Here is a 26857-nt window from a genome sequence, read left to right as displayed (position 1 = left end):
TAATAGCAAAACTGTTCTCAATGGCAGGTAAGGAAGCACTTCGTGAGTGTATATCACGTTGACTTAAAACATGTACTGACAATTGTTTTAGAAGGGAGCGTGGATAATTACACGTACCGTTGTATTCAGGCGCTCAACAGAATCGAATCCAAATATGTCAAGTGGCCTACTCCTGAAGAACGAAACGAGATCAAATCAGCCATTGGTTCCACTTCATTTTTCAAAGATTGTGTGGGTTTCATCGATGGAACCCTTATTCCTCTAGCATATGCACCACAGAAGAATTGCGAGGACTATTATTGTCGAAAGTCCTTCTATGCAGTGAATTCTTTGATCATATGTGATCATAGAAGACGTATCATCTATGCTCACCACGGATGGTGTGGAAGTGCACACGATCAAAGGGTCCTTAAATCAACTGAGGTAAGTCCTCCTTTGTCTTTTCGCACGGAAGAGTTACTGACGTGTTTAAGTTTTCTTTCAGTTTTTCAAAAATATTGAATCTTTTTTTAGTCCAGGAGAGTATATCTTAGCAGACTCTGGTTACAGCTCCTCAAAATTCATAGTTCCTGCTTTCAAGAAGCCCAGGAACCAAGAACTCGACCGCGCCCATCGACATTTCAACTTCGCTTTGAGTCTAGCACGAATCGTCTCCGAACATACCAATGGCCTTTGGAAAGGCCGTACACAGTCTTGTAAAGAGTCACGACTGGTGATTAAGGATCGAAGAAGTGCTAATTACCTCAACGCATGGCTTTCAGCGTGCTGTGTTATTCACAATTTTGTGCAAGAAGTAGATGGGACGTGGGACTTAGGACCTTCAGAAGAATGGGAGTCTCACCGAGAAGCTTTCCCGAGTCATGATGAAGAGGTGTATGCGGCTATGGGCAACTCACGCCTATGTGATCAAAGACGGGAATCTTTGTTTCAAAGTTTTCTCTCTACCATGACTTGATCGAGGCTCTATGTACTGTAACTTTGCTATAGATCCTCCCTGAGGTTTTTTTTTGTCGAAGGAGTTTTTTTTTGTAATGCCTCAAATGGCCCAACACTTAGTCCTTTAATCGAGTTGGTAATCAAATGATTTTGTTTTTTGGATCAGGTTTATGTTTTATTTGTGAGCATGAGAAAGGAAATCGAGAGATTCTTCATTTCAAGTAAGTTTCGGTGGCAGACACAAACTCAAGCGTGGAGGAGTGAAATTGCAAACAACTCTTTAACTTGTCACTATCTGCAAACATCATAAGGAATTTTTTTGTGGTAACTTGGTGGGTTTGGGAATAACAACAAGACATAAGATTTTAAAAACAAGTAACCAAATTTAACTTGTAGCTAGGAAATCAAAGACTTTTTTTTTGGTATTTTGGTAAGTTTGAAAATAACAACGAGTCAAAACAGATTCAAAACAGAAATAGAACAGCGCAATGATTTTGCAGAACAGTGGTTTTATTTTTGATCCAAATATCACGAGGTGAAAAAAGGGAGCGCAGGTTGAAGAAATTTAATTTGTACCATCATACTTAAGGGGACTCAACGTACATATCCAATCCTTCGGAAGGATCAAAGCTCACAGAGCTTTTAGAATCTTCGGACTCTTTGGAGGTGCCGAACGATTCGGAATCTTCCAACCTAACATTACTACCGCTAGCGTGAGGAGTGTGGGTATCTTGAGAGTTTGGGTACATAATTGCAGCCTTTCTAAAAGCCTCATCGAAAGTGTCCCCCATTCCCATGAACCTCGTGACGGCCTCACCACGTAGTTGCTCGCGTTTGAGTTGAACATCATTTTGGCGATTGGTCGACATCGCAGTGATTGCTTTGGCAATTTGGGAATTGAGATTCATTTGTTCTCGAGATTTTTTGCGTTCTTCGTGAGCAGCAAGTGAACGTTCGGCTTTACTAGGTAGAAAATCAGTCATGAGGTTTTGTAGACCGAGGCTGTCCCGAGAGGCTGTTCCGTTCCTGGATTCACGCCTTTCCCCTGGAATTCCTGTACGTCAAAATCTTGTGTTCAAAAGTGTTAGAGAAGGATTACTGACTTTTGTTTTTTCTTTTGGTCACCTCACGACTCTTCCCACCTTCCTCCTTTTTAATCATCATCTTATCTTCCTCAACATCAGATGGAAATAATACATCTGCATCTCTAGAAACCCCATCATCAATCAATGCCTCATCTTCCAACTCCAAATCACGAACGGAACGCTTCGAATGGGTTTTTGAGTCGGAATGAGCTGAATCCAAAGAGACGTTTCCTAAAGTATCCCGAGTTGCCTCCGGGATGATGTTAGATCGTTCAAGCATCACAGCCTCCAAGAGGCAATACCAAGGGCAAACAGCGATTGCTTTCTCTACAGATAGCCATTATGATCAGTATTTGGCGTACTTAAACATACTGAAAAGAACACACCAAGTGCAGAAGCTTTTGCTGGTGGTTTATGCTTCTTACCACGAGCTAACTTTCCTGTCACTACCTCTTCACCGTCACTATTGACAGAGTGCAATATCAATTCCAATCGTTCAAGCTCCTCCTTATAATCATCATTGTCAAGTACGCCCTGTCCAGTCGAATTGATTTCTTTGAAGCCTTCTTTGAACTGATCTTCGAGGTACTTGATCTAGAAAACCACACATCATCAACAGCAGTCGGAAAACAGGAAGAGGTAAGTTTAAAACTCAACCTTTTTGTCAACCTCTCTTGGTGATCGGTCTGATTGATGTTTATCTTTCAAATGAGCAGCGCAGATTGCAGCTACTGCGATCTTGCTCGGATTTTGCGATTTCCATCGTTGAAAGTTATCATCTTCGGCACACCAGATGGCAACCTTGTCCAAGTCAGACAAGCCATCATCTCGCTTCACAAACCAAGAGACTTGAGCAGTCTTCGAGTCTTCAGTAACCTCAATATCAGATTTCCTCGGCCTTCCTCGGGCTTTTTTCGCAGGGACTGGTTCCGTGACAACTTGTTCGGTGGCGGCAGTGTTTGTTGAGGTCATCGCAGCATTCGCTTTGTGAGTCTGAGATTCCGGAGATACGAGCAGACTGGTATTCAAATGAGCTGATGGGGTTTGCATTGGGAAGGTGAAGAAACCCTGAGACTGAAGTGCTGGTGATCCACCGCTTGCTAAAAGCTGCAGACGGATCAAGTCGGCCTGAGAAATATGAGCCGAGGGAGAAGCTTGACCTGCCGAAATCACTGGAATACCTCCCGAGAGCGGGGATATACCAGATAGAGTTCCAATATGCGTGGGATTTGGGGTGATTGGAGTTGTACTAGGTATTTGTGGAGAAGCTGATGTGGGGTTTGGGTGCTTGGTTGCCTTTTTGCGCGGCATCGTGGCGGGTTTAGTGGCTTGAAAGTGTATGGAAAGTGTATGAAAAGTTTTCCCCGGTTGGTGGGTTTTTCACCTACCCAGGTCACCCAGTTAAAAAAAAACTGGGTGTACCGGGTTTTTTGGCAACCGGGTTAACTTTGAGACCGGCTATTGTTAAACGATAGGTAGGAATGCAAAAAAACGAGACATTTGATAGAATTACAGTATACATATCACATTCTTTGAGAGAAGATTGGGGTTCTAGCCAAATTGAGTTGGCTTTCATTTGATCAAGAGTTTGATTTTGAAAGATTGCCAAATATCATCCACATCCTTCTCAGTTAGTGTTCTCCAGTTATTATCATTGATCCTCTCGGCAGAATACCATACACGAAGATCCAAAAGCAAAATTTTGGGCCACGTGCATGTTGATAAAAGATGCTTTACCAAGTACCATTGATAATCGTTGATAGGTCCGTGATAACTAATTGCCTCTATATTTTTACAGCTCTGGAAGCATACAAGAAACTCCAAGCTTGTTCGATGACATAGGAGGTGTTGAAGAGCCGGGAGATCAGTCTGATCCCAGACACCTGAACCATGTGGGGTACGATCAAGCGAGATCTCCAGCCTAGCAAGAAAGGGAGCACAACCACTGAGCATTTTCTGCACCATGCCCGATGTCAATCCACAACAGTAAAGCTCAAGGGTCGTAAGTCGTTGAGGCCAAGACTTCAAGGTCCAAGTTTGATCATTGCAGTCGACCTCTCGCAGACGCAATTCGCGGAGGTTGCGATGCTGAGCTAGGTTCCACCCAAAGGATTTTTCTGGCGATGATTTTTCCTCAAATGCAAAGGAAAAGAGTTCCAATGTTACTAAAGACGGTAGGTTTGTGAGAGAGTCAATCACGAATTCGCCAGTGAAGCCTCCGCCGCCGTCAGGGGTCTTTATTACTAAACGTCGAAGCTGAGGGATGAGGCCAAATAGGTCTTTCAAGCGGGATGCGATAGGAGAAGATGATTCTGCGTAGTATGAATCTTCTGGAATATGAATTGTTACTGACTCTAGATAAGGACAGGCTTTGAATATGTTTCTAATGTTTACTACAGTCAAACCCGCGCACATGCATACCCGCGCACATGCATAACCAGCCAAAATGCATAAGTTTTGGTTTCCACCCAGCTGGTGCGGGCCAATTTTGTCATTAATTGCATAATTATGTCAAAAACCATAATGCATACTTCTTTTCAAGTCCCCAAAGTCATAATGCATGCCTACAAAGCGCCCCAGGATGTGTTTTTTTTCCATTGAACTCTGATCAAATCCTTTGCAAGTAGGATTTTGGCAACATCAGGCAGCAATGAGCCCTCTATGGGGTCAAACCGACCCCTAGTGGTGTTTTTTTCGGTGTCAAAAAAATATCTTGTCCTTGTACCCGCGCAAAATACAAACGTACTATTGCATAAACTTATACAATTTCAACAAAAACCCGTCATAATGCATATTTCAATGCATTTAGGCCAATATGCATACAAATATGCATTATGGGGGTTTATGCCTATTTGCATAACCCGCAATAATGCATAGCAAAAATTGTCTCCCCAATTTATGCATTAGCGCGGGTTTGACTGTAGTCCAATCCCATATCTCGACTCGTCTTCAAGGTCACATCTGCTGCCTAGTGATGTGTTATCATCAACACTCTTTGAAATTTCCGAAGCCTCGTCATCGGCATAGACAGTCACATCGTCCAATTCAAACTCCAAATATCTCACTAGGTTACCACGTTTCAGGAGTATATCGTGTGTCCAGATTGATACGGGAGCAGGAAGGGCACAAACTGGAAGTCATGCAAAACCATACCTGCCACATCTTAGGGAGACACAACCTATGAAATCTGCGATTGACCACGGCAAGGGTTTGAAAGGTACTGAGAATTGGTGAGCCACGATGATCCCGGTAGATATATGTGTAATCTTCGACGCGGGCGATGGGGACCTGAACCATACGCTCCCGTTTCCTTTGCTTGATAGAGTCATGCTCTTGAAAAGATTGGTGGTAAACGAAGTTCACGATATTATCTAAGATTTCTTCTGGAAAAGTCGCGCGACTCATGATACATTGATTCAAAGGATCTGATCGGAACCGCCCTGCCAAGAATTGAAAGGCGTCGCCTGCAGACCCATCAATGATCAGCTCCTGCCGGAGTTCCTCGTCGATTGACCAGTATATAAGATTGAAGACGGCTCGATTGAACTTCGGATCGTGCTTGTCTAACTCGCGTACAAAGTAGTTGTATGACCCAGTGATACTGCCTATCATAACCTTTGAATCTCGTTCCCATGCGTTAAAGTTGTCGCCGGTCTTCTTTAACTGGGTGATACGCTTTGAAACATCATGAATTCCGCATATTAATTCAATACTGCAAGCCTCAGTCGTAATCCCAGGTTTAGGATGTTTTGACAAAGATTGGGTGTCCATCACACTTATTTTCACTTTCGATGTTGGTGATTTAGAGACGTAGATGAGGTTTGACAGACCAGGTGAACGAGAGAGATTCGATCAAAATACGATGGACAAGGAAGGAGGACAAACCAGACAAACCCCAAACCCCCAAACCCCGAAAGCAAACCCTCTACAGGTACTCGATTTTTGAGTAAACCTCATCAGGACTCACCATGGACACCACAAACACTGACCAGGTGAAGGGACACTTAAAAGCATCTCAGAGTTCGAACTTCGAGGTAAGCATTCTAATCACCACACATGAATCAAACTCGAGATAACCAGGCGCTGCAAGATTATTTTTTTGTGCTTTGTGAATGAAAAAGTCAATTCTGAACGTTACGCATGTTCTACCCTCCAGCAGAGATCATCAACTCTCAATTTTACATCTTCGAATCTTGAGGACACTTGGCGACGCTGTAGTGATGGCACAGATCAATAAGACACTAGGGAAGTGAATAAAGTAAGCTGGGTTTTTCCCGCAAGTACAAAGAGTGTTGATTGCCTACGATCAACATGTACGAAGCTTTGCTGGGATGTCAGTGATATACTGAACGAGTTGAAGGGGGTTTGAAGCTGTTTGAGGAGTTCGAAGATCAGGATTTCAAATCTGGATGGGAATATATGGAATGTTGAAGAACATTCAAACGGTCAAAATCACATTTTCATGAAAGATCAACCACAGAATCTTCCTCATCATCAATATTACGCATAACCCAAACAATGAGCTTTTCATTATTTGTTTCAATTTTCTCTTTCTCTTGGCAGATCATTTAAAATGGGCAAAGAAGCTGTGTGTTGTGTTTTGATATGATTAATATAAACACATCCCAGTTGTTATAAAATTTTGTTCAGTAAGAATTAGTCCTTCTTGTGAATAAGAATAAGAAAAAATACTATTTCTATAAATCCTGCTTTGGCAAAATCATTGTATCACTGAAAACACAACAAATCAATTGAAGAATATGTGATAGAGACTGAGTCAGTGTGTGCACAAGTTTGTTTTGATTTCATATTCTACTATACAAGAGATAGATGTCTGTTTCTCTTTTGATTGGAAGTTTGGATTGAAAAAAGAGTTGATAGTTTTGTTTTGGTATCGAGTTGATGGTCAAAAGGTGAGTTATCAGGTGATTGAGGTCACTTGATCTTAACGTGTGAGCCAACCCAAACCCTGTCTATGAAAAACCAGGTATCAAGGAATAACATCCGACAAGGTGCATTGGGCGCATTCCTTCCTTAATTTCATTCAGTGTTGGCCATTGAGCCGATCTCCCGTATACCACTTCTTATTTCTACCAAATTCTTTTATTAGTTATTATCTGCCCTTTCACTCTCAAAGGTTTTGATCTAAGTAATCAAGCTCTTCTTTGGTGATTTTTATCATTTTCCCGCCCTTTCTCTTTGTAGTTATCTTTGTCTATGTTTATTTTCCATTCTATCTGTGGTATCTTCTTTTTTATGTTATCCTTTACTTCATTGCTTTGTTAGAATACGTGCTATTTGCTGAGTTGAGCTTAGTCTAGCGTATTGAGATTGGTGTACAGTCCGGAGCGCTCTCCGTAGCTTTCCACATTTCTATATTTCTTTGAAATAAACTAAGGGCACATTCACTTAAGGAATTTCTGACCAGAAATCACATTCTGTAAAATTTTTAATGCAAAAATGAAACATACTTAGGGCACGTTCACTGTGATTTCTCACCAAGAAATCACATTCTGCAAAATTTAAAGTGTCTATTTGGTGGTGTATGTTTCATTTTTGCATTAAAAAATTTACAGAATGTGATTTCTGGTCAGAAATTCCTTAAGTGAACACACCCTAAAGGTCTTAGATTAGCATTGCTGTTTTTGACCAAGAGCTTTCTTAGCAAGGAGTCAAATTGTCAAATTATAGACTCCTTTGAATTATCCACCCGGTCCCCAGGACCTGTCATTTTTTGTTTCTCTTGAAGGTATGTAAAGTTTTTAACATTCCTGAGAAAACCTGAGACCGGACGTCAGCTGATGAATGAAGATCTTTAAAAGGAGATAACCAGAAAGAGTGGCAAAATGTGTGGGAGGTTTTACAAGTTAGGACACTGATATTCAACTTTTGGATTGTTAACAAAAGAATATGGTTATCTTGTCCTATTGTATATGTGCACTTAGTATTTGAAATGATCAGATCAAGATTTTCGCAGGTCTGTGTTGGCCAATGCAATAGGGAAAGTACAGGTCAAAAGGTAAATACATACCCAAGAGTCTGACGTCCAATCAACCTAAGGACTAGCTACGCCGCTTAATCCAAAGATGTTAGATTTGCCAAGTTTAGAGCAATTTGCTCTGGTTGATCAAAGTGTAAAGCTGAAACAACAGAAAGAGCCCTCAAACAATGATAAATATTAATTAAAGCCCCTGGTATAGATCTGCCTTTGAAGTGATCAAGAGCAGGGATGTGTGAATGAGTTGTTAGGTACTGTATTTCATCTTGTGAGTACCAATACTGAAGTGCCTCCCAAGGGTACTGTACTCAGTACCAATAATACAGTGTGAGTAAATGGTCACCATTTACTCAAGCTGTGAGAAATTCCTGAGTCGACATACTCATTATCAAACCACAATTGGTGTGGTGGACTCTAGATCTGGACTACTGCTTGGCAATGATTGGATGAGTCCTACTCATCCGGGATGGGGAAAGTTATCAGGCCAGGCTCAAGCCGCTAAGAAATCTAATGCCCTTCTGAAACATCTCCACTTTTATGTCATATCTACACCTATCTACACACATTTAGATAAAGGATTTAGATATATCAATTGATACAAATAAAATTGCCACTGTGAATTCTTATTTGGGCAACTGTTGACAGTCCTGAGGCTCATTTGGACTGGATCTCCACAATGCAATCAATTTTTTAACAGCCATGGGACCAGATATTTGTCTGAAGATGTAGACCAATGGCACGTCCTCAGATACAGTCACCGATTGGGTAAGCATATTTTGCTATAGGAATCAAGTTTTGGTGTAACAAAAATGAGGGGGGCTTAATTTGGACACTTTAGCATATAGGCTAAAAGCACTTTTTTCTGCAAATATGCTTACCAAGGGCACATCTGGTGTGTGTTATAAGCATACACATGCATATTCAAGCCAGATATGCTTACAACAATAGTCAAAAATGTCCAAAAACTATATTTGTAAAAATACATTGTCTTGAATGCGGTTTTTCTGCCCCAAAATAAGCATCATATTCAATTCCTTCCCAAATATGCTATTATGCTTATTTTCAAATGCTGCATTGTGCTTTGTAAGCATCAGTTTTGATGCATTTATAATGATGCTTATAGCAAGCGGTGACTGTATACGGTTCCATATAATGAGCTCTTCTATTGCTCTTGACCTCCCCTTCCTCAAGCGTTCTATTCTTAACAAAATAAATTTCTATTGGTTATTGATCTTATCATTTTAAAGACTATCAATCTTTGATCAACTACATATTTAAATCATCATTTTTTACACTTAATCAAGACTAGTTCAACATATCTTTCTTTGTATCGCAATGACCAGAACCCCTTTCATTGTGTTAACTTGTTAAACCCCATCTGTTGCTTATCAATATCCCCGTACTGGTAGGTCCGCTGCATCCAGCATAGCTGGACTGGTTTCTTCTGTAACATCCAGGCAACCAGGAAGCCTATCAAACAAGAACTCATCCTCATACACACATGACGATGATATGATGATGGCTGATGACAGTCCTGGTCAAGTCATCAAGCGGTGATCTCAGATCTACTGTCTATGATTATGTTGAGGTATGCAATGATCTCAATACATACATCATCTCATCATGTGCTAATCTTGGCTGTAACAGGAACCCAAGGCTGGAGTTCTCAACAATGATGGGGTTATCACAGTCTGGTACAGTTGTTATCACCAAAGCTCTCTGACTGGTTTGGCTGGGGCCGGCCCCGGTCTGACTGGTCAGGGGGTTCCAATAACACCTACTTTCACCAAAACAATCAAAAATTTGGGGGTTTTCACCAATTTTGACCAAACTTTTGTATTTTTGTGGGGTTTTATGCTATGAATCTGACTCAACTATGATGTTAAGTACATAGCTAGTTATGTAAAGCCATGAAATCTGCCTGTATTAGGCTTGCATCAGGCTCAAATCAGCCCCTGGTCCGACTGGTCGGGGTCTTAGATCAATTTCTTTTTGCAAAAGTGGCTGTACAGGTTCATGAGTACCATTTCTTGGTTCCTCTACACCTGAACAGTCCAAAAATGGGCTTTTCAAGAGATATCATGGCATAAAAAATACCAAAGTACTGGGTCAACTGCCCCAATTCTTCTTGTAGGGAGCCAGTCAGAGGGCTTTGGTGATAACAACTGTATGCTTGGCATTGCCGCCATTGCAAGTACAGCTATTCCAGGAATTGGTGTCATGGTTGTACCAATTCCTGGTCTTTTTCCCCCTGCGCCACCGCCAAATACAGGCAGCAACCAGCGCAGCGGGGCTAAGAGCAGCTCAGCCCAACAGACCAGGTATGGGTCCAACTCCGGACTCCTATGTGTATCATGGGTTTTGGCTTACATAATTCAGAATCAGGAGATCTTTAAAATGAGCTTTAGTCATCAAAGATTAGATCACTTTGGAAAAAAAATGTAAACTTAAAAATGCTTTTCAGCTCACTTGATACATATCAATTAAAAAGTTTGTGTTATCATAAGAATAGATTACAGTCAAACCCGCGCACATGCATACCCGCGCACATGCATAACCAGCCAAAATGCATAAGTTTTGGTTTCCACCCAGCTGGTGCGGGCCAATTTTGTCATTAATTGCATAATTATGTCAAAAACCATAATGCATACTTCTTTTCAAGTCCCCAAAGTCATAATGCATGCCTACAAAGCGCCCCAGGATGTGTTTTTTTTCCATTGAACTCTGATCAAATCCTTTGCAAGTAGGATTTTGGCAACATCAGGCAGCAATGAGCCCTCTATGGGGTCAAACCGACCCCTAGTGGTGTTTTTTTCGGTGTCAAAAAAATATCTTGTCCTTGTACCCGCGCAAAATACAAACGTACTATTGCATAAACTTATACAATTTCAACAAAAACCCGTCATAATGCATATTTCAATGCATTTAGGCCAATATGCATACAAATATGCATTATGGGGGTTTATGCCTATTTGCATAACCCGCAATAATGCATAGCAAAAATTGTCTCCCCAATTTATGCATTAGCGCGGGTTTGACTGTATCAATCTTCAAAGTGACTTATTCCAAGTTTTATGCAATCATTCATAAGATTCTAATCAGAAATGAATCAAAAAGATTATTAAGATTTCTTATAAAGTGGTTTTTGGAGGGTTTTGTCATAAAATGATGGGTGGTTGAAGCTGTTGACCATTTGTGATGCAAGTTTTATACTACCAGGTTGAGTACATATCAATCTCAACAAATTACATATTTTTGTCTCTCACTTATATTGTTCATCTGATTAGGATTTGTCAGTTTTAAAGATGTTATGTTTTTGATGTAATTGATAATAATTAGAACTGAATTGCATTGAAAAATTGAATTTGCATGAGTCTCCTCGGTTTGAAGGGTGAAGGTCAAATAGTGAAAGATGGTGTGGCATTGAGGGGAGAAAGATCGAGTAGGAACCAAACCAGTAGACTGGTTTGACCATCATTGAACTTGATGAAGTCGATGACCTCGTTTGACAGATGGCAAAAGGTGTTATCGAGATCGATGGCGCTGAACTGCGATCACAGCTCACTTTGTAGCTGTTTACTGGATGTTGCCAAAAGGTAAAGTGTTGTGTCTTTTTACGCATACACGCAGATTAGAACATTTCTCACCGCAATGTAAAAGTGGCATTGGATTATGAATTCGACTTGTTTTGCCAAATTGTGTGGTAAGCATGCGGTTTGGAATTATTTCATCGGGTTTTCGGTCGTTAACTTTCATGTGATATATATATATGCTTCTTTTTCATCAAGGGTTGTTTTGCTCGACTTTGAAAATGGGTTCATAGATCAATGATTTAAAGTGGTGGCATTTCGAATTTCAAGACCCGATTGGTTTTCTTCTTAGGTACAGGAGCTATTGAACACCCCCAAAAAAGGAAACCAAATGATTAAATTAAAAGTTAAGAATGAGGAAAATTGGAATCATAAGCAAATGGGATGGGGAATTCGCATTGAAGAAAAAAACATGAATTTACCATTCGAATTCTCAGTAATATAGAATTTACGTAATAAAATGATCGCTTCTTCTCTTCTATACCCACCATACGCAACAAAAGGTTCACTAAATAATAATCTAGGACTAAATCAAAAAAAAGGGTTAAAACAATCTTGTTTAAGAGAAAGACGAGTTGAAGAGAGAGAGGGGGTGCGTTTTTGTTTGCTTGACTTAACTCATTATGAATCGAAATCACACCACCACACCCACCAAATCGATCATTAGAACAACCGAAAAAGACCTTTTTGATGCCTATTTGTCTTAAGGCTGATGAACACATCAGACAAGGTTCTACTGTTACATAAAGTGTGAGGTTCTTGAAATCGGTTTTTAGGTTTGGGTTTTTTGGATTAGGTAGTAAAGAACTCAATGCATCGAATTCGGCATGAAGAGAAGCCTAAAATCAAAATTAAAGAAGAATAGTTTGGTCAGATGAGATCTCGGGTGATGTTTTGTTGATGAAAATGAAGAAAAAATCATCAAGAGTTTTGGACTCAACATTTCGGGTTTCATTGGTCCGATTTCTTCCTTTTGAAATTAGTTTTCCATCTAATTCGTTGATAAAAACACATCCTACTGGAATTTCATTAGCTGAAAAAGCTTCTTCTGCCTAAATTGATCACTTCAAATGATTTGATGATATATATTTTTTCTTCTTTTTAGTTTGGTTTCTTTGAATTTATTGAAGATATGTTGTATAAAATCTACTGACCATTTTGATGGCTTCTGACATAAAATTTAAATCTCGATCTGATTGTTTTGATTGATCTATCATGATTAAGTTGGATGTCATCCTCTTATTCGGAATTCGGATTCGATTGATGGAATTTTCGATGGTGCGCTGACCAGTCACACCGCGGGAATATGGAGTGTAAAACGGTTGCAGTGTAAAGTTCGTTCTGTCGTGTGACAGATGGAAGTTTACTTACACACATATATGCACGAAATTGCAAGTAGCAATGAGATGTTTAAGTCCCTCGTTTCAGCTGGCCAATTCAGCTCAAGCGAGTGGACTTATGTAGTTAAGTTTGGACAAATACCTTCTTGAAAGCTCACCTTCCTACCTGGGTTTGCCAAGTTGAAGAGTTGCCCTCGAAATTCTCCCGGCACTGTCGCTAGCGGCTAAAGGGCAGTTTAAAATGATTGAAGATCTTCACGCGTATGAGGAAATTGACGGTGAACGATCGAGAACATGCGAGGCATGCTGATGAGTCAAGTTGAGCTGAACTTGTCCTTAGGACGATTTGACCTGGCATGCAAATTTCGAAGTGCCAACGTTTGAAGACTGGCTCTTGACTTTGGCATCGTTCTGTCGGTGGCCTTTCGATGCTTGACTTCGGTCCCATTGGGCAAGCCGCTCCGGGGTTGGCTAGCTAGCTTTCGTTTTGTGTTTTCTTCCACAATGGTTGCAGAGTTGGTAGTTATGATTATGCAATATCTGCGACTGATCAGTAGTGTGGCGACCGGGTCATGAATCAAAGGTTTGGTCAAATTCATTCCACTTCACCCAACAGCATTTCCAACCCAACTCGATGAAAGGCCTTTTTCAACATTCAATCGAACTCTTGAACTAACTCTTGGTTGTCTGGTACCCTTTCTGAAATACACGCTAGCTTGACATCTTCGGTAGTCATCAATGTGCCCTCTCAAACTCTTCTCATTAAATATCTTCACTTCCTTACCCGTGTCGACATTACTTTCAAGGGGACCTTCCCTTGATTTGAAACTTTGTATCCTCCTCGCTTAACGCATGCTTCGAGGCTCATAAGATAAAGCCATCAACTGACGATAATCACACCTCAGCAAATCCCCTGGCTGGGATTGATGCTCCCTTCCTAATTATCCCTCATCGCATCACTGACCTTGTCTTACATCTTCAGGAAACTGATGTCACATAAATCACTCGGTCATCACCTCGGCTAAGAAAAAGAAGCAGCCTTCTTAGACTCAAGAAATATTAACCTACGCACTTCTCAGTCTCTCCTTTGTAGTTTATCGGTGCCACTCCAGCTTATTACGCTTCTATTACCTTCGAGGGACAAGTTTTTTTGCTGGCAATTGGTGGTCGCGAAGTGCAAAACACTTGTATATCTTTTTCTATGTGAGCTTTCATTCGATTTACGATCTACATAACATAGATACAAACAGCTTGATTCACCTTTCCAGCCCATCGCCACCTCACAAAAATTCGCAAACAATGAGCACTGACTCTTTGAATCAACAAGCTGCTCTCCAAGATGTCGATGAGTGCCATTCGACTATTGCATCGGTGAAAATCCGGGTAAGGGCTACAGCAAACAAGATTGCGGGAGTTTTGAAAAGACATTCAAGATTTATCGGGCCTGGCATAGTATCTTCGTGAGCGATATCCATTTCCTCAGGCTCACGAAACACTATCAAGTCCCTAACAATTTTCTACATATGTCAGCGTCAGCTTTTACGATCCTGGTAACGTACGTGGAGTTCTTTGCGCTTCTGTCTTACAAAATTCGTCGCTTTTGGAATTCATTATCCGATCCTTCTGCATTTTTCTTACAATGATTTAATCAAACAGTGGGCAACAGACCTACAAGCCGGCTCAAAATTTGGAAACTCTCATCTTTTTGTCCTATTCTGTGCTATCTCTATGGCGGTCTTTTTACAAGTCTTGGCTTGTAGATTAGGATTCATAAGTGGAAAAGGTTCATTTTGGTTTGAAATATAATAAGAAATACCAAAGCAAATGATCTCTCAAGATACTGGCTCATATTCTTAACATTTTTCTCCCTCAGATCTCGCTCAAAATTGTAGCTCAGTCTTTCGGTCTCAAAAAAAGCATACAAAACTATGGAAATGGCTTGGGCTCTACCCACTTTGGGTAGTACTTGAAATTGGAGTAGTGTGAGTCTAGGTAAATCACGATGTAGAATCATTACTTGAACTCACCTCTTACTCACTGAGATAGGTTTGCTGACGTTGGACAACTACTAGGCTCGGCCATTGCCTATAATCTGTACGCCTCGAGTTCAGGGTGATCAACCCAATCATTACAAGCATATAGGAACCAGCTTATGGGATTTGTTTACTTTCCGTTCAGATTGATACCAAGAATTCCAATCTGGGGATGCATCCTTTTGAGTTTCCCCGATGTGTTCCTAGCTCTGATATTTTTCAGAAAGGGAAAGCGTTTGACAAGATCGTCACAGCTCTTCGAGATCATCATTTTCATGGTCGTCATAAGCGTGGTTGTTGCTTCTCTCATCTTGCTCTTTAAGGTAAATCCGAATTGGGGCTTAGCTATTCGAGGCTTCTTACCAAGTTCCAAAATTGTAGAAGGAGAAGCATCCTACACGGCCATTGGGATTATAGGCAAGTCAACAAATTGGTCATCTTTTCAGAAAAATACTCATATATTGTCCCTTCAGGTGCGACTATCGGTCCCCACGCAATTCTATTGGGCAGTAACTTGGCCACCGTGGAGAGGGCAGATGCCGAAAAGTCTGGGACTGAAACCCAAAGAAAGGGTTCAGTGGACTCCCAAGACTCGGAAAAGGGTCTATGTGACAGGCCACCGCTCAGTCTTGACGTCCGTGTCAATCACGTATCGACCAACGAAAAGCAAGAGACAATCAGCCGAAATTTTAGAGATTTGAAAAGCTGCCGTAGTCACCTATCACATGCTACCTTTGATATTGCAGCATCTTTGTTTACCTTACCTCTGAGTCAGTGGATATTCAACTCGCCAAAAACAAATTAAGAGCTAACTGTGGTGGTACCTCCTTCTTCCAAAACATAGTCATTAATTCTGCAATCTTAATTGTAGCCTCAACATCGTTTTTTAACACCACCAATAGAAAATCGATGGCAGGGACCAAAGAAGCCAGTATAGAATCTGTCCATACACTTCTAAAGGCTAACCTTGGACCTGCAATTGCTGGTCTTTTCGCCTTCTCGCTATTTCTTTCAGGGCAGGCAGCTTCCTTAACCATCACCATGACTGGTCAATCTCTTTCGTCTGGCTTTTTAGGATGGGAAACAAATGCTTTACTTCGAAGGCTTGTTACCCGTACAGTTGGAATTGTTCCATCGGTGATCGTCGCAGTACTTTTAGGAAAGAAAGGAATTAATGTGATGTTAATTGCTAGTCAAGTAGCTATCAGCCTTGTCCTTCCGTGAGTTTGATTTTGATAATTGTGGTAAGTTGACTTGGAAGTTGACAAGAATAGGCTGTGGTTTATATTTTCAGATTTGCAATCATTCCTTTAGCTTATTTCACTTCCAAAACTTCCATAATGACCATCAAGTTTCCTACCGAACCCCCTTTTATTAAACCCCATATCACAGTTGCAGTCTCTCCTGATTTCGATACTGGATTCTCGAATATCGATCATCCAAAGAAACTTCTTGGGTTAAGCTGGTTTCAAAATCACCACCAGAAAACATCCACGCATAGAAAGGATGTCGAAGTTCAATCTGATGGATTTAATTCCAGCTCAAATAGCCATTCTTTTGTTAATTCACTCTTCACCAAGCTTGTGACTATCGGCGTGGTGTGTATAGTAATTACGGCTAATAGCTACGGAATTGCTGAAGTCGTGGAGAGCTACAGGATTAATCTTGCAAAATAAATGGACATTCATATTCACTGGGTCATGTGGCGCTCTCCTTCCAGACATTTAGACAACCAGGCAGTATATTGATACTTCTTCTGGGGGATATGGAGATGGTAGCGCGATTCATCGGATCAGGTTTGTATGTATCTCCCTAGATTAAGCTTCCTTTTTATCTAAGGCTTGGGTTTATAGTTATATGGGCAAGTAGATGTACTTTCGTATCTTCATTTCACCTGTTCAGACATTGTCAGACTCGTATCCTAAATCACTTTAATTTGCGTGATAAACGCGTTGCGTATATTTGTAACACGCTTGTCAAAACACCTCAAACAAACTCGTATGTACCATCAAAGATTAGTTGATAATGAAATCGCAAGCCATGTTGCTCTATATATCTACAAATACATTTTGAAGGACCCTCTTTTCTGATCAGATTGAATGGTGGGTGAGAATCAGATGATTGGACCTTGATGTGAGGCCCTGTTGGAGGGTGGTCTTGAGAACTGCATCTGTGAGGCCTGGAATGAATTGCAAAAAAGGAATTATTGAGACCAAAAAAATCTGGTAGGTAAGTACACTGAGTGAAAGAAAATATGAGGGCAAACCGCGGTGGGGTGAATGATATGCGTAAGTTGAAGATCTTTGAGTTTTAAATGGCATTGTTTGGAAATGTCCAAGAAAGGGTAGTATGTTGAACAATGGGAGATGAGAGTAACAAAAAACTTGGTTTTAAAAATCAGTATATAAACTGAAGCAGTGAGATGCGGTGTGTGGGTGAAAATCTTAGGCTGAGTACCCAGGGTTGATCATTTCTTAACCATGATAACAACAACCAATACCCTACGGGTGGTCTGCGGACATGACAATATAGAAATTGAATCGCACCACACAGTGAGAAAAATGTAAAAGAGAGACAAAAACAATTCTTGTACATGCATACCAACTCCTCTTCCACATGTCAAAGGCAGGATCTTGTCCTCTACCTCTTATGGTGATATTTCCCGGATGGCTTGCACGGTGCCAGGGCAATTTAAGCTGGGAAACCCGCAACAGCTTATGAAGAAAAGAATGCATTTGCGATCATCAAACCTATGAGCTCGGCATTCACATCCGTGTACAGCCTTGGCTCGATGACGGGACCCCAAGCCATTTGCCAGCAAATTCCTGTGATATGATGAGCCACAAGTGAGTGGGTCGTCGAGAATTTGTGTCAGTCATACCACGAAAGAAATCAGGGATTGGTAGAGAGTCCAGGGCATAGGCTGAGGAGGTGGGGTCCTCCTCACTAAATTTATTATTGTGACATATATTCGCCGAGTAAACCCATCTAAATCTGACGCTGTGTTCTAGATGGGCCGAGTGAACTCATCTACATCCATTACTGTGTCCTAAGTTTGCCGAGTAAAATCGTCATGACTTCATTGCATGCATTGCCGAAAGGATAAGACTCGAGAGATATGTAGCCCTTTGGTGTGGCATTTGCACGATACATCGGTTCAGACCCTACAACTTCAATACTACCCTTCCTTGCCTTGGATCGCTTACAGCCGTCTCCAAGTAGTATCACACGCATATCTGTGACCCTACCTTTCTCACGACAACAACAGGTGATGATAGGTGCGGACCCTGAAATAACTTGCTGGGTTGGCGAAGACTACCATTCCACACTATATATCCAACGGCAAAGTCGTTATCCTTGCAGCCATCACCTGCAGAACAACACTTCATTCCTTTGTTTCTTTGTTTCCTTCGCTTCTTATTGCATTCAAAATCCTCCACATAAGTGAATTTTCTTTACAACGCTCAGTCGCTCTTGTGTCTTATCCTTCTTTTGTACCCAATCTTACGGTATCATACTTTCACAATTTTGCTTTAAGAACAAGTTTCTGAATATTAAAGATCAAATCTCAGCTAGCTCAATGATTCACCGCACTAGTTTACTGCTCCTCGCCGCTTTTCTCACCTTCGATGGAACTGTCAAGGTGTCCGCATTCCCCTTGCCACCACCGGAAAATGCCCACCAAATCAACCAGGATGCCCAGATGAGACAGACCATGGGTCCGGTGACGGAAAACGGATGTTCAAAAGATATGGAATGGAAAGCTGGAAAGCCATCGTTTGACAAGGATCAGGTTGCAGAGAGGTTGACTGTCTACAACAATGTCTGGTCGGGTCAGTAATGCTAGACCCTCTTTCATGCCCACGCCGCGCCCGCTAATGCTTGTGATCTAAAACATCGTCTCAGCTCAATCCGCGTCTGGGGATAGCAGGCAAAGTGTGAAATGTAACTCGTATAAAGACGGGAAAATAAATTGGAGCACGTCGCTCGCCTTCACTTCCACTAACCCCAGCTTGAACAATCAAGTCAAATCTTGTTAGTGTTTTCAGTGCACCCGTCATAACTTTTTCCAGACTGATGGTTCAAACTCATTTACAATATATACAGACTCCAACGTTGGTTGGGCGGGTAAGCCGCTCAAGATATCTCTCCTAAATACCTTCTCGTCCAGTTGGAATTGGTCTTTTAAGGCAGCATCATCTGATTTGGTTGCCGATGTGGTGCGCTTTGAGAACACACCCTCTCAAAATATGTTGACGCTGACACCTGGAATGTTTTAGTCCTACGACATCTTCACGTCCCTGTCACCTACTTGCTCGGGCCAAGGAGGAGGATGTGCTTCACATGAGATTATGGTACGCTTTACCACCTTTTTCTCTAAATTAGACTCAGACTCTTGCTGCAATCATTGATACTGAGGGGCTGCTTTCTTCTTTTCAGATTTGGCTGGTCGCTAAAGGAGGTGCAGCACCGGCAGGCGCCAAGACAGGCAAGACCGTATCAATCGGATCGAGATTTACTTTCGATGTCTGGAAAGGTGTCGTTGGTGGCATTCCGGTCATTTCTTTAGTTCCAGTCGGTGGAAAAGCGTACCACAACTTCGCCGGTGATTTCAAGCCTCTTCTGCGTGAGTAGTCCTGCTTCTTCGCCTATACACCTTTCAATGTCTTACGAGAAACGTCACATCAAACGTGGTGAACTTATGATCTACAGAGAAAGAGTTGACCCAATTCGGACTCGATCCGAATGAGTTTATCGCCACCGTAGGTAGTGGAATTGAGCCATTCACAGTGAGCGCTAGTCTCACCACCAGACCTTTCAGAAAAATGACATGCTGAAAGATTTTCTCGATTTAGGGATCTGTTACGCTGACTTCGGAATATAGCTTACGACTTCTCTGATCAAGCTTTTTTTGAAAGACGATCACAATTTTCTCCATTCATTTGTTTAGAAATGATTCTCAGGTGGAATTGATTCTTACATCTGATTGTTTCCTGTGCAACGCTTTGTACTTTCTCATGCCTTTTCTGTTGGCTGCTGATGCAATGCAGCAATTTGCTGTCTTTGTTTTTTCTTGTGTATAAATTTCGGGTTCATGACCCATGTTGTTCTGTTGTCATTGTTTTGTGGAAATTCCATTTTGGATCCAAAGAGTAACTGTAGGTCGATGGCCATCCGCACAATAGACAAGGCGCAAACAGGGCATTTGAGAAATGGTGCAAAAGCGACACACAAGTGTGAGAATTGCAAGATGAACCGTGATTCAAGAGGCAAGCAACCTGGTCATAACATTGACTCAGATTCCATGAACTTGAATCTGCAACGTACCAACCTCTTATTAATAGGAAGCTGAATGTTGTATTCCAAGTTGCCAGTTGCTCAGCAAGCAAATCACGCGACTCATTGAATACTCGCCAAATCGACCCCTTCAAGGTCGCTATCGCTGGCTCGGATCATGGCTTGCAAGAGTTTGAATACCACGTAAAGATTATGAGCTACAAAAACTCAAACACAAATTGTTGCTCGAAAGTCACGCTCATAATTACCTTACTATCAACAAAACATGAATGACATTGTACCAAACACTATGATGTGTATCAACCATTTACATGTAAATAAGATCCTGACGTAGTCATCTAGCTTTTCAAGCGTACTTCATCATGACCACAAACTTTGTGAGCTCACGTGTGTGGTCCCATATGCAACGCCTCAGAGATTCGTGCGGGAAGTAGGCCAAATGGACAAGACTTGTCGATCTGGAGTCATCAAGCGAGCAAAAGATTCCGAAGAGCGGATGAAGGTACGTCAGTGTTGTTCAGGATAGACTGGATATCAAGACCTTCAAGTGCTTACCTTCTCTGCTATGCTTTTCCCACCCGTTTCCCAACCAGTGTTTAAGATTGGCAACATGATCTGTCCGACTAAGACGTGGGATAAAATGTACTCCAAATGCTTATCATACACACCGGGCAGCTGTTGAATCTCAGATTGATCGAAAACGAGTCCGTTGCTATGCTTCTTCCATCTTAGACCTTGTTTCAGTAGTTTGTAACACTTGTTCAAGAACCGGTTTCGTGCATCGATACCTTCCATTCCAATCTGACTTTGGAGTGAATTTGTCAGATCATCCATCGATCCAGCTAAATATTGAAGTTCATAAAGACTGGCATAGAAACGTTTAAGAAAGCTCATCACGAATTGATCGTATATAGGATTGTTGTCAACATCAAGGACGTAACCAACTTGTTCAACAAGTTCGAGACTCTTGGTCGTCGCTTTGTAGCTAAAAGGATCGTAAGTTTGACTGATGATTGGAATTAAGATCGGAATAATCACCGTCGTGATCATCGCCGCAATCACCGAATCTTGCCCTTCTGCTCCGTCACCTTCGGTGGCTTCAGATACCTTATGATCGTAACATTCCAAACCACGCATCCAATCCCAGTTTTCAATCCCACGTTTGTCTTCCTGTGCAACCCAATCTTGAAACCCCCATACGTTCAAACCTGAAACCAACTCCATTCGAGCCCAGAATTCCCAGACCTGAACGAGCGCTAAATTCCCAAAGGCATTGCCGTACTCTTCAGGATATTTAGCCTTCCAATTCAAGAACCGATCAGAGATAGAGTCTTTATTGGTTGGTGATAGAAATTCCGGGTTAATCGTATCTGCCAAAATCGCCTTGGATGACGCGAGCAAAGATTTTGATGCAGCTAGAAGATCAGAAGAGTCCGCGGGTGACAAAGAATCGTCTGTGGAGTATCCTTCCTCCTCGAATTCTTTCAAGTTGTCAATGACCCGTTCTATACGTCGCTTGCGTCTCCGAGTACGGTCTTCTCTTCTGGCTCGTCTTGACGGAGCCTGTGAGGATGTATCAAGTTCACGACGATGCCTTCCGAGCTCATCAACAGCTTCCTCGGGCGAATCGGCGTCATCCGCATTCTCTACTGACTCGTCTGCAGCCGTGCGACCAGCAACTGGCCGACAAGTGCTCACCTCGCCCGACTTGAAGAGGACGAGATCATCGGACAAATCTTCGTATCGTCTTTTGTAGACCATTTCGGTCCTTTCTGTCAAGACGCTGAGTAGATTTTTTTCAGCTGTCTCCAACGCAGCCCATTTACTCGTAAAGAAAGAATTTAGATCTTCCACAAAAGTGTTCAACTCTTGAAAGAATTGTTGGCGAGCGGCTTCTTTTTCGACCTCTTGACGGAGGTCTGACTCTTGCCGTTGAAGATTTTGATCCTCGGTAGCAAAATATACCGCAGCTTCTGATTGTTGATCGAGTGAGATTTGAATACGATCCAGTGATTCAAGCAACTGACTCTCGACCGAGTTGAAGGTGGCGACTACTGCGTGCTCGGGTATACTAGCAGGCCGATAGACCTGGTTTGGAGCTTCAGTGGTGTGTTTCATCGCAGAAGCACCTATACCACCCCTCCGTATCTGCGCAGCTTCCCATTCCATTTCTTCATCATCCTGATCCATATCACCTAATGTATCCGATACCATTGCCTCCATGCCTGCCTTCCTCTTTGCTTCGGCCAATAAGCCGGCCTTTTCACCCAAAGGAACCCTCTCCGTCGCTCCAGTGTATTCTGCATGTTCTTCCTCCCCTTCACCTAGCTCGTCTTCCTCCCTGACTAGGCGAGAATCGCCTTTTTTGCGCGTGCCTGAAGAGATTGAATCAGAATTTCCTGATAATGAGATGAATTCTTCAGCATCACCGAGTTTGTCTGATGCTCTACTAGTCGAGGGAAAAGTGAATCCAGCCTTTCTAGCATTCAAGCGTCGCTCCTTTGCAGAATTGATCATTGTAGAGGTTGGAATGACGAAAGATGATGATGGGGAAGATTCAGAATTACTCTCAACCTCCATTCCATAATTGATAAATGTAGAGAATTTAGACTCGGTGAGTTCGTCATAATCCTGCTTGTGCTGTAGTTGTTGGGGTGATGACGATAGTGTAAGAGATTTGAGCTCATTGAGGTGGGAAGTGGAATAGGTAGGGCGTGAAGCTTGACCCAGAGTATTCAATGATGATAAATCTTTCATTTGATCACTAAAGGTCAATACAATGGTCAGAAGTAAGTATCCAATATATACACTCACTTAACCGCTGAGTGAAGATATGACTCACTCTTCGAGACTTGCAAGGATTGCATGTGAAGTCGGTCTGAGCAATTTCCGTCGTGGAGATTCCGTTCGAGATTCAGCTGTATCGATTTGATCGCTTTCAGCCTGTGAAATTGACGATGCGGATCTCAACCTATATACTTGTTAAAGTTTTCATATACCCTGTCATCTTCAAAAGGCGAGAGGGGATATTTTTGGATGTTTCTCCAAGATTCATGTAAAACAATGTTGCGCACCTGTGAAGTGCCGAGACTAATCCTGAATTTTAATGACGACGATGAATTCGTCTCCTTCAGTGATTTTTTCTTGGAAGCGCGTGAAATGACGATATTTCCCTCTGTCTCAAGTAGTCGTTCATCATCCACGATGTCATTCAGAAGTGTTGGAGAAGCTGGTAAAGTTGAATCGACGGTATTTGAAGTTGACTTGCGCAGATTAGACTTCTCCTTTGTTCGTAGTGATTTCTTTTTCTTGAAGATTGCATTCAAGCTGACTTCCTCGGATTCGTCCATTGAGAATATTGAACACAACGATTTCGACGGCGGTGGACAGTGATGGCCAACTGATCGATAGCTTTATAGCATGCTGGGTCGGTACCACGGGGTAAAGCAAGTGACGCAGGTTCCGACGCGAACCGTAAAAATCGCATTTGAAACTCACCCTGAAAACCCCGCCGAACGTATCCCGACCCAAGTCCGTGGCGCCGGACCAGAACCTCCTCTTAAATCCTGTTGATGTTTTTCAAAAATCTTTCCTTTCACATCTGTTTGAAGATCAATCATGTTGTAAATATCAGTCCTTGCCAATTTTTACTGTCCAGATCACAGTGAAGGAATTGTTATAGTGACCCTTGTAAAAGACTTGTAATTAGTCCCCTCATGATCTACTCCAGTTGTTGTTTATCAGAGTATGATTTTCACAAGCCTCTTGACCATTTGAGTCATTGAGTGATTGGTTAATCAAAACAAATATCTTTTGGAGCTACACTAGGATACTAAGTACAATGATTCAAGAGCAACATTTGTGGCAGCTTGGATTAATCCAAAGGAACAATCAAATCTTTACAAGCATCATGATATTTCTTGTTGTATTCATTGAAACAGTCTTATTCAAGATAATGACGTTTCTTTAAGTACCGACCCAGTGCTTTCAAAGTAACATTGGTGGCAGACATGATTGATCTGAAGAAATGATGAAGTCAATCTACATCAAGCTGGCTGAGGCTGGCTGTCATCTGGACTCCTGGAGTGATGACCCCGGCGCCACGGACTGGGGTCGGGATACGCTTGACGGGGCTTTCAGGGTGAGCTTCAAGTGTGATTTTTGCATTTTGAGGTTTTGGCACATTTGGCGCTCCTTGGCCACTGTACACCACGGGGCAGTTGCGGTGTGAATTCCACATTGCCATTTGGCTCTATACAGTCATTCCAGAATAGCTTGGCCAGTCAAACTCTTTGAAAATCATCTTTTGGTGATACAGGCAGTTTTATAAGCATAAAATATGCCTATATGAAATTGTGAGCTTGACCCACCCTGACCAACCAATGTTCCACTGTTTACCACCGCTGTTCACACATCCTTGCACCCATCAATCCAGCTCAATCGCACTCGATCATCCATTCTTTTGGAACTGGACACATACCGTGAGTTTTGAAAAGGTCCTCTTGGTTTTGAAATCTATCTCACAGTCTTTATTTTGGTCTTGTTTTGATTGTCTCAGCTTTGATCCGAATCTCGATTCAACCCTCTCTCTTCCAATCGATTTCTTTGCTTGGATTGACAAGTTTAGGTCTTTGTGTGTTGATATTCAAGTTGATTCAAGTGTAAACAACACTGTCACGGACACCTACAGATACATTTCGACATGCACTGTTTTTTCTCTCCTTCTGATCATGATGATGTTCCCTTTACAGCCTGCTCTGAGCTCATATCTTGTATATAGTTGTTGAAGATATCTGCATGTAAGTAGTCTTGAACAGCAGAATTTGAAACGAACACTCCTTATCATAATTGCATCCTTGCTTGCTCTCAAACTTCAGTATGGAGTATGTATTGTTTGAGACTTGGTATGGGAACTGTTTAAACTATCCATACAAGACTTGGCTTCAGGGCTGTTGGAGCTCTGCTCATCTGTGAAGACCACTACTGCACACAAAATTCTCTTGTCCCATGGTATTTGTGCATTTGGAAAGTGATTAAAACACCACTGGTTCAAAGATCCTGTTGTAATGGAAAGGGTAGCTGACAAATTTGAAGCAAACAAACTCTGACAAGTGGATTTGATCACGATGTAGTGATTCAAAGATAGAGTAAATAAGTACAAGTACAAGGAAACCCCTGATCAAGAAACACCCAGAGCTCAAGGGTTGAATCCAAAGCTGACAAGTCGGATCTGAAGCCTTAAGGATGGATTCAACATGTAGAGGACAAAATTCAAGGAAATGATTGCAGACTTGAAGCCTATATGTCAAAGCAAAGAAATCAATTGGAAAAGAGAGGGTTGAATTGAGATTTGGATCAAAGCTGAGACGATCAAAACAAGACCAAAAGAAAGACTGTGAGATAGATTTCAAAACCAAGAGGACCTTTTCAAAACTCACGGTATGTGTCCAGTTCCAAAAGAATGGATGATCGAGTGCGATTGAGCTGGATTGATGGGTGCGAGGATGTGGGAATGGCGGTGGTAAACAGTGGAACATTGGTTGGTCAGGGTGGGTCAAACTCACAATTTCATATAGGCATATTTTATGCTTATAAAGCTGCCTGTATCACCAAAAAATAATTTTCAAAAAGTTTGACTGGCCAAGCTATTCTGGAATGAATGTAGTGGTTCACGTGGCATTCACAAGAGGCGAGTCACGTCGCGACCGCAATCCATGAACCACATGGGGTTCACAGTACCAACCATGTGGTAGCACTGTGAACACCACAGCGCTTCACTGGTAATTCACAATCCACTCTGGTGGTGGTGCGGTTGCATTCCACCAGGTGGGCGTACCACAATAAGCCACCACATAGCATCAAGGTGAGCGTCACGCAATTGCGACATCGCTCGGCATACAATATGATCAAAAAAAAACTCCCGATTGATCCGGATCGGATCGGTCAGGAGCATTGGCTAACCAGGGTAAAAACTTGAAAGACTCAAACAAATTACTCCCTCAGGAGATCATGAAGTAAGCAAACACACTCAAAATGATAGAACATCTTTTTAATCTTGATACATTTCCTGCTACTGTCCTACAATCAGTTCAATCAGCTTCCCTTTGATATCTTGTTCATAAATCTCTTGCTGATATGTGAAAAGACGTGAGTGAAGAAGATACAAACAAATTGATAATCAACTGGATATGAGATAGACAAAAGTTTGTACAAGATTCAATTGATATCTACTACACTGGTTAATACTTGAGATGAAAGTCCAGCAGATAGGAATTACGAGAATAAGTCAAGATCTACAAATAGTAAAGGATGACTTGATATATAGAAAGAAGTGTGAAGGATGTTTGATATTATGAACAAGAGGTTTTGGATTTCATTGAGAGGCTTTGAATCTCTGTGAAACTCACACAACCTTTGACCGCACCCTGGCAGCAGTTTTTTGCTCAAAGGCTGCCCAGTGGTGTAGAAATCCGATTGAGTAAAGTCGCGGTGACCGGGTCTGCGACTTTCTTCAATCACAGATCTTATTTTCCATAGGTTTGCTATGGGTTTGCTATGTAGTTTGCCTTGAGGTTCC

At 41.8% G+C, this 26857-nt stretch overlaps 5 protein-coding genes across 5 annotated transcripts; 3 read left to right on the top strand and 2 right to left on the bottom strand.

Annotated features, from left to right (window-relative positions):
- Window positions 1-8107: 8107 nt before the first annotated feature.
- MELLADRAFT_106678 (uncharacterized protein) lies at window positions 8108-8615 on the top strand (the record flags this gene model as incomplete). The annotated part of the gene is made up of 3 exons (XM_007410276.1): window positions 8108-8153; window positions 8271-8346; window positions 8375-8615. The coding sequence occupies 3 exons, from the start codon at window positions 8108-8110 to the stop codon at window positions 8613-8615; spliced, it is 363 nt and encodes a 120-aa protein (XP_007410338.1).
- A 3236-nt stretch (window positions 8616-11851) lies between these two features.
- On the bottom strand, window positions 11852-12784 carry MELLADRAFT_86571 (uncharacterized protein; the record flags this gene model as incomplete). The annotated part of the gene is made up of 5 exons (XM_007410157.1): window positions 11852-11910; window positions 12032-12135; window positions 12228-12448; window positions 12551-12661; window positions 12764-12784. 5 exons carry the CDS (start codon window positions 12782-12784, stop codon window positions 11852-11854), a joined length of 516 nt encoding a protein of 171 aa, XP_007410219.1.
- A 1893-nt stretch (window positions 12785-14677) lies between these two features.
- Window positions 14678-16206, top strand: MELLADRAFT_106676 (uncharacterized protein; the record flags this gene model as incomplete). The annotated part of the gene is made up of 5 exons (XM_007410277.1): window positions 14678-14732; window positions 14823-14931; window positions 14996-15043; window positions 15400-15752; window positions 15827-16206. The coding sequence occupies 5 exons, from the start codon at window positions 14678-14680 to the stop codon at window positions 16204-16206; spliced, it is 945 nt and encodes a 314-aa protein (XP_007410339.1).
- A 2356-nt stretch (window positions 16207-18562) lies between these two features.
- MELLADRAFT_123953 (endoglucanase) lies at window positions 18563-19883 on the top strand (the record flags this gene model as incomplete). The annotated part of the gene is made up of 7 exons (XM_007410278.1): window positions 18563-18815; window positions 18889-19017; window positions 19090-19202; window positions 19263-19337; window positions 19423-19609; window positions 19696-19772; window positions 19839-19883. 7 exons carry the CDS (start codon window positions 18563-18565, stop codon window positions 19881-19883), a joined length of 879 nt encoding a protein of 292 aa, XP_007410340.1.
- A 115-nt stretch (window positions 19884-19998) lies between these two features.
- Window positions 19999-23630, bottom strand: MELLADRAFT_106674 (uncharacterized protein; the record flags this gene model as incomplete). Its single annotated transcript, XM_007410156.1, has 7 exons — window positions 19999-20139; window positions 20311-20331; window positions 20534-20567; window positions 20668-20738; window positions 20836-23044; window positions 23123-23223; window positions 23355-23630. 7 exons carry the CDS (start codon window positions 23628-23630, stop codon window positions 19999-20001), a joined length of 2853 nt encoding a protein of 950 aa, XP_007410218.1.
- Between the last annotated feature and the right edge of the window lie 3227 nt (window positions 23631-26857).

Source organism: Melampsora larici-populina (genome assembly GCF_000204055.1).
Source record: "Melampsora larici-populina 98AG31 unplaced genomic scaffold MELLAscaffold_19, whole genome shotgun sequence".
Lineage (NCBI taxonomy): Eukaryota > Fungi > Basidiomycota > Pucciniomycetes > Pucciniales > Melampsoraceae > Melampsora > Melampsora laricis-populina.
Note: the sequence above shows the minus strand (reverse complement) of the source record. Positions and strands in the feature narration are given on the sequence as shown.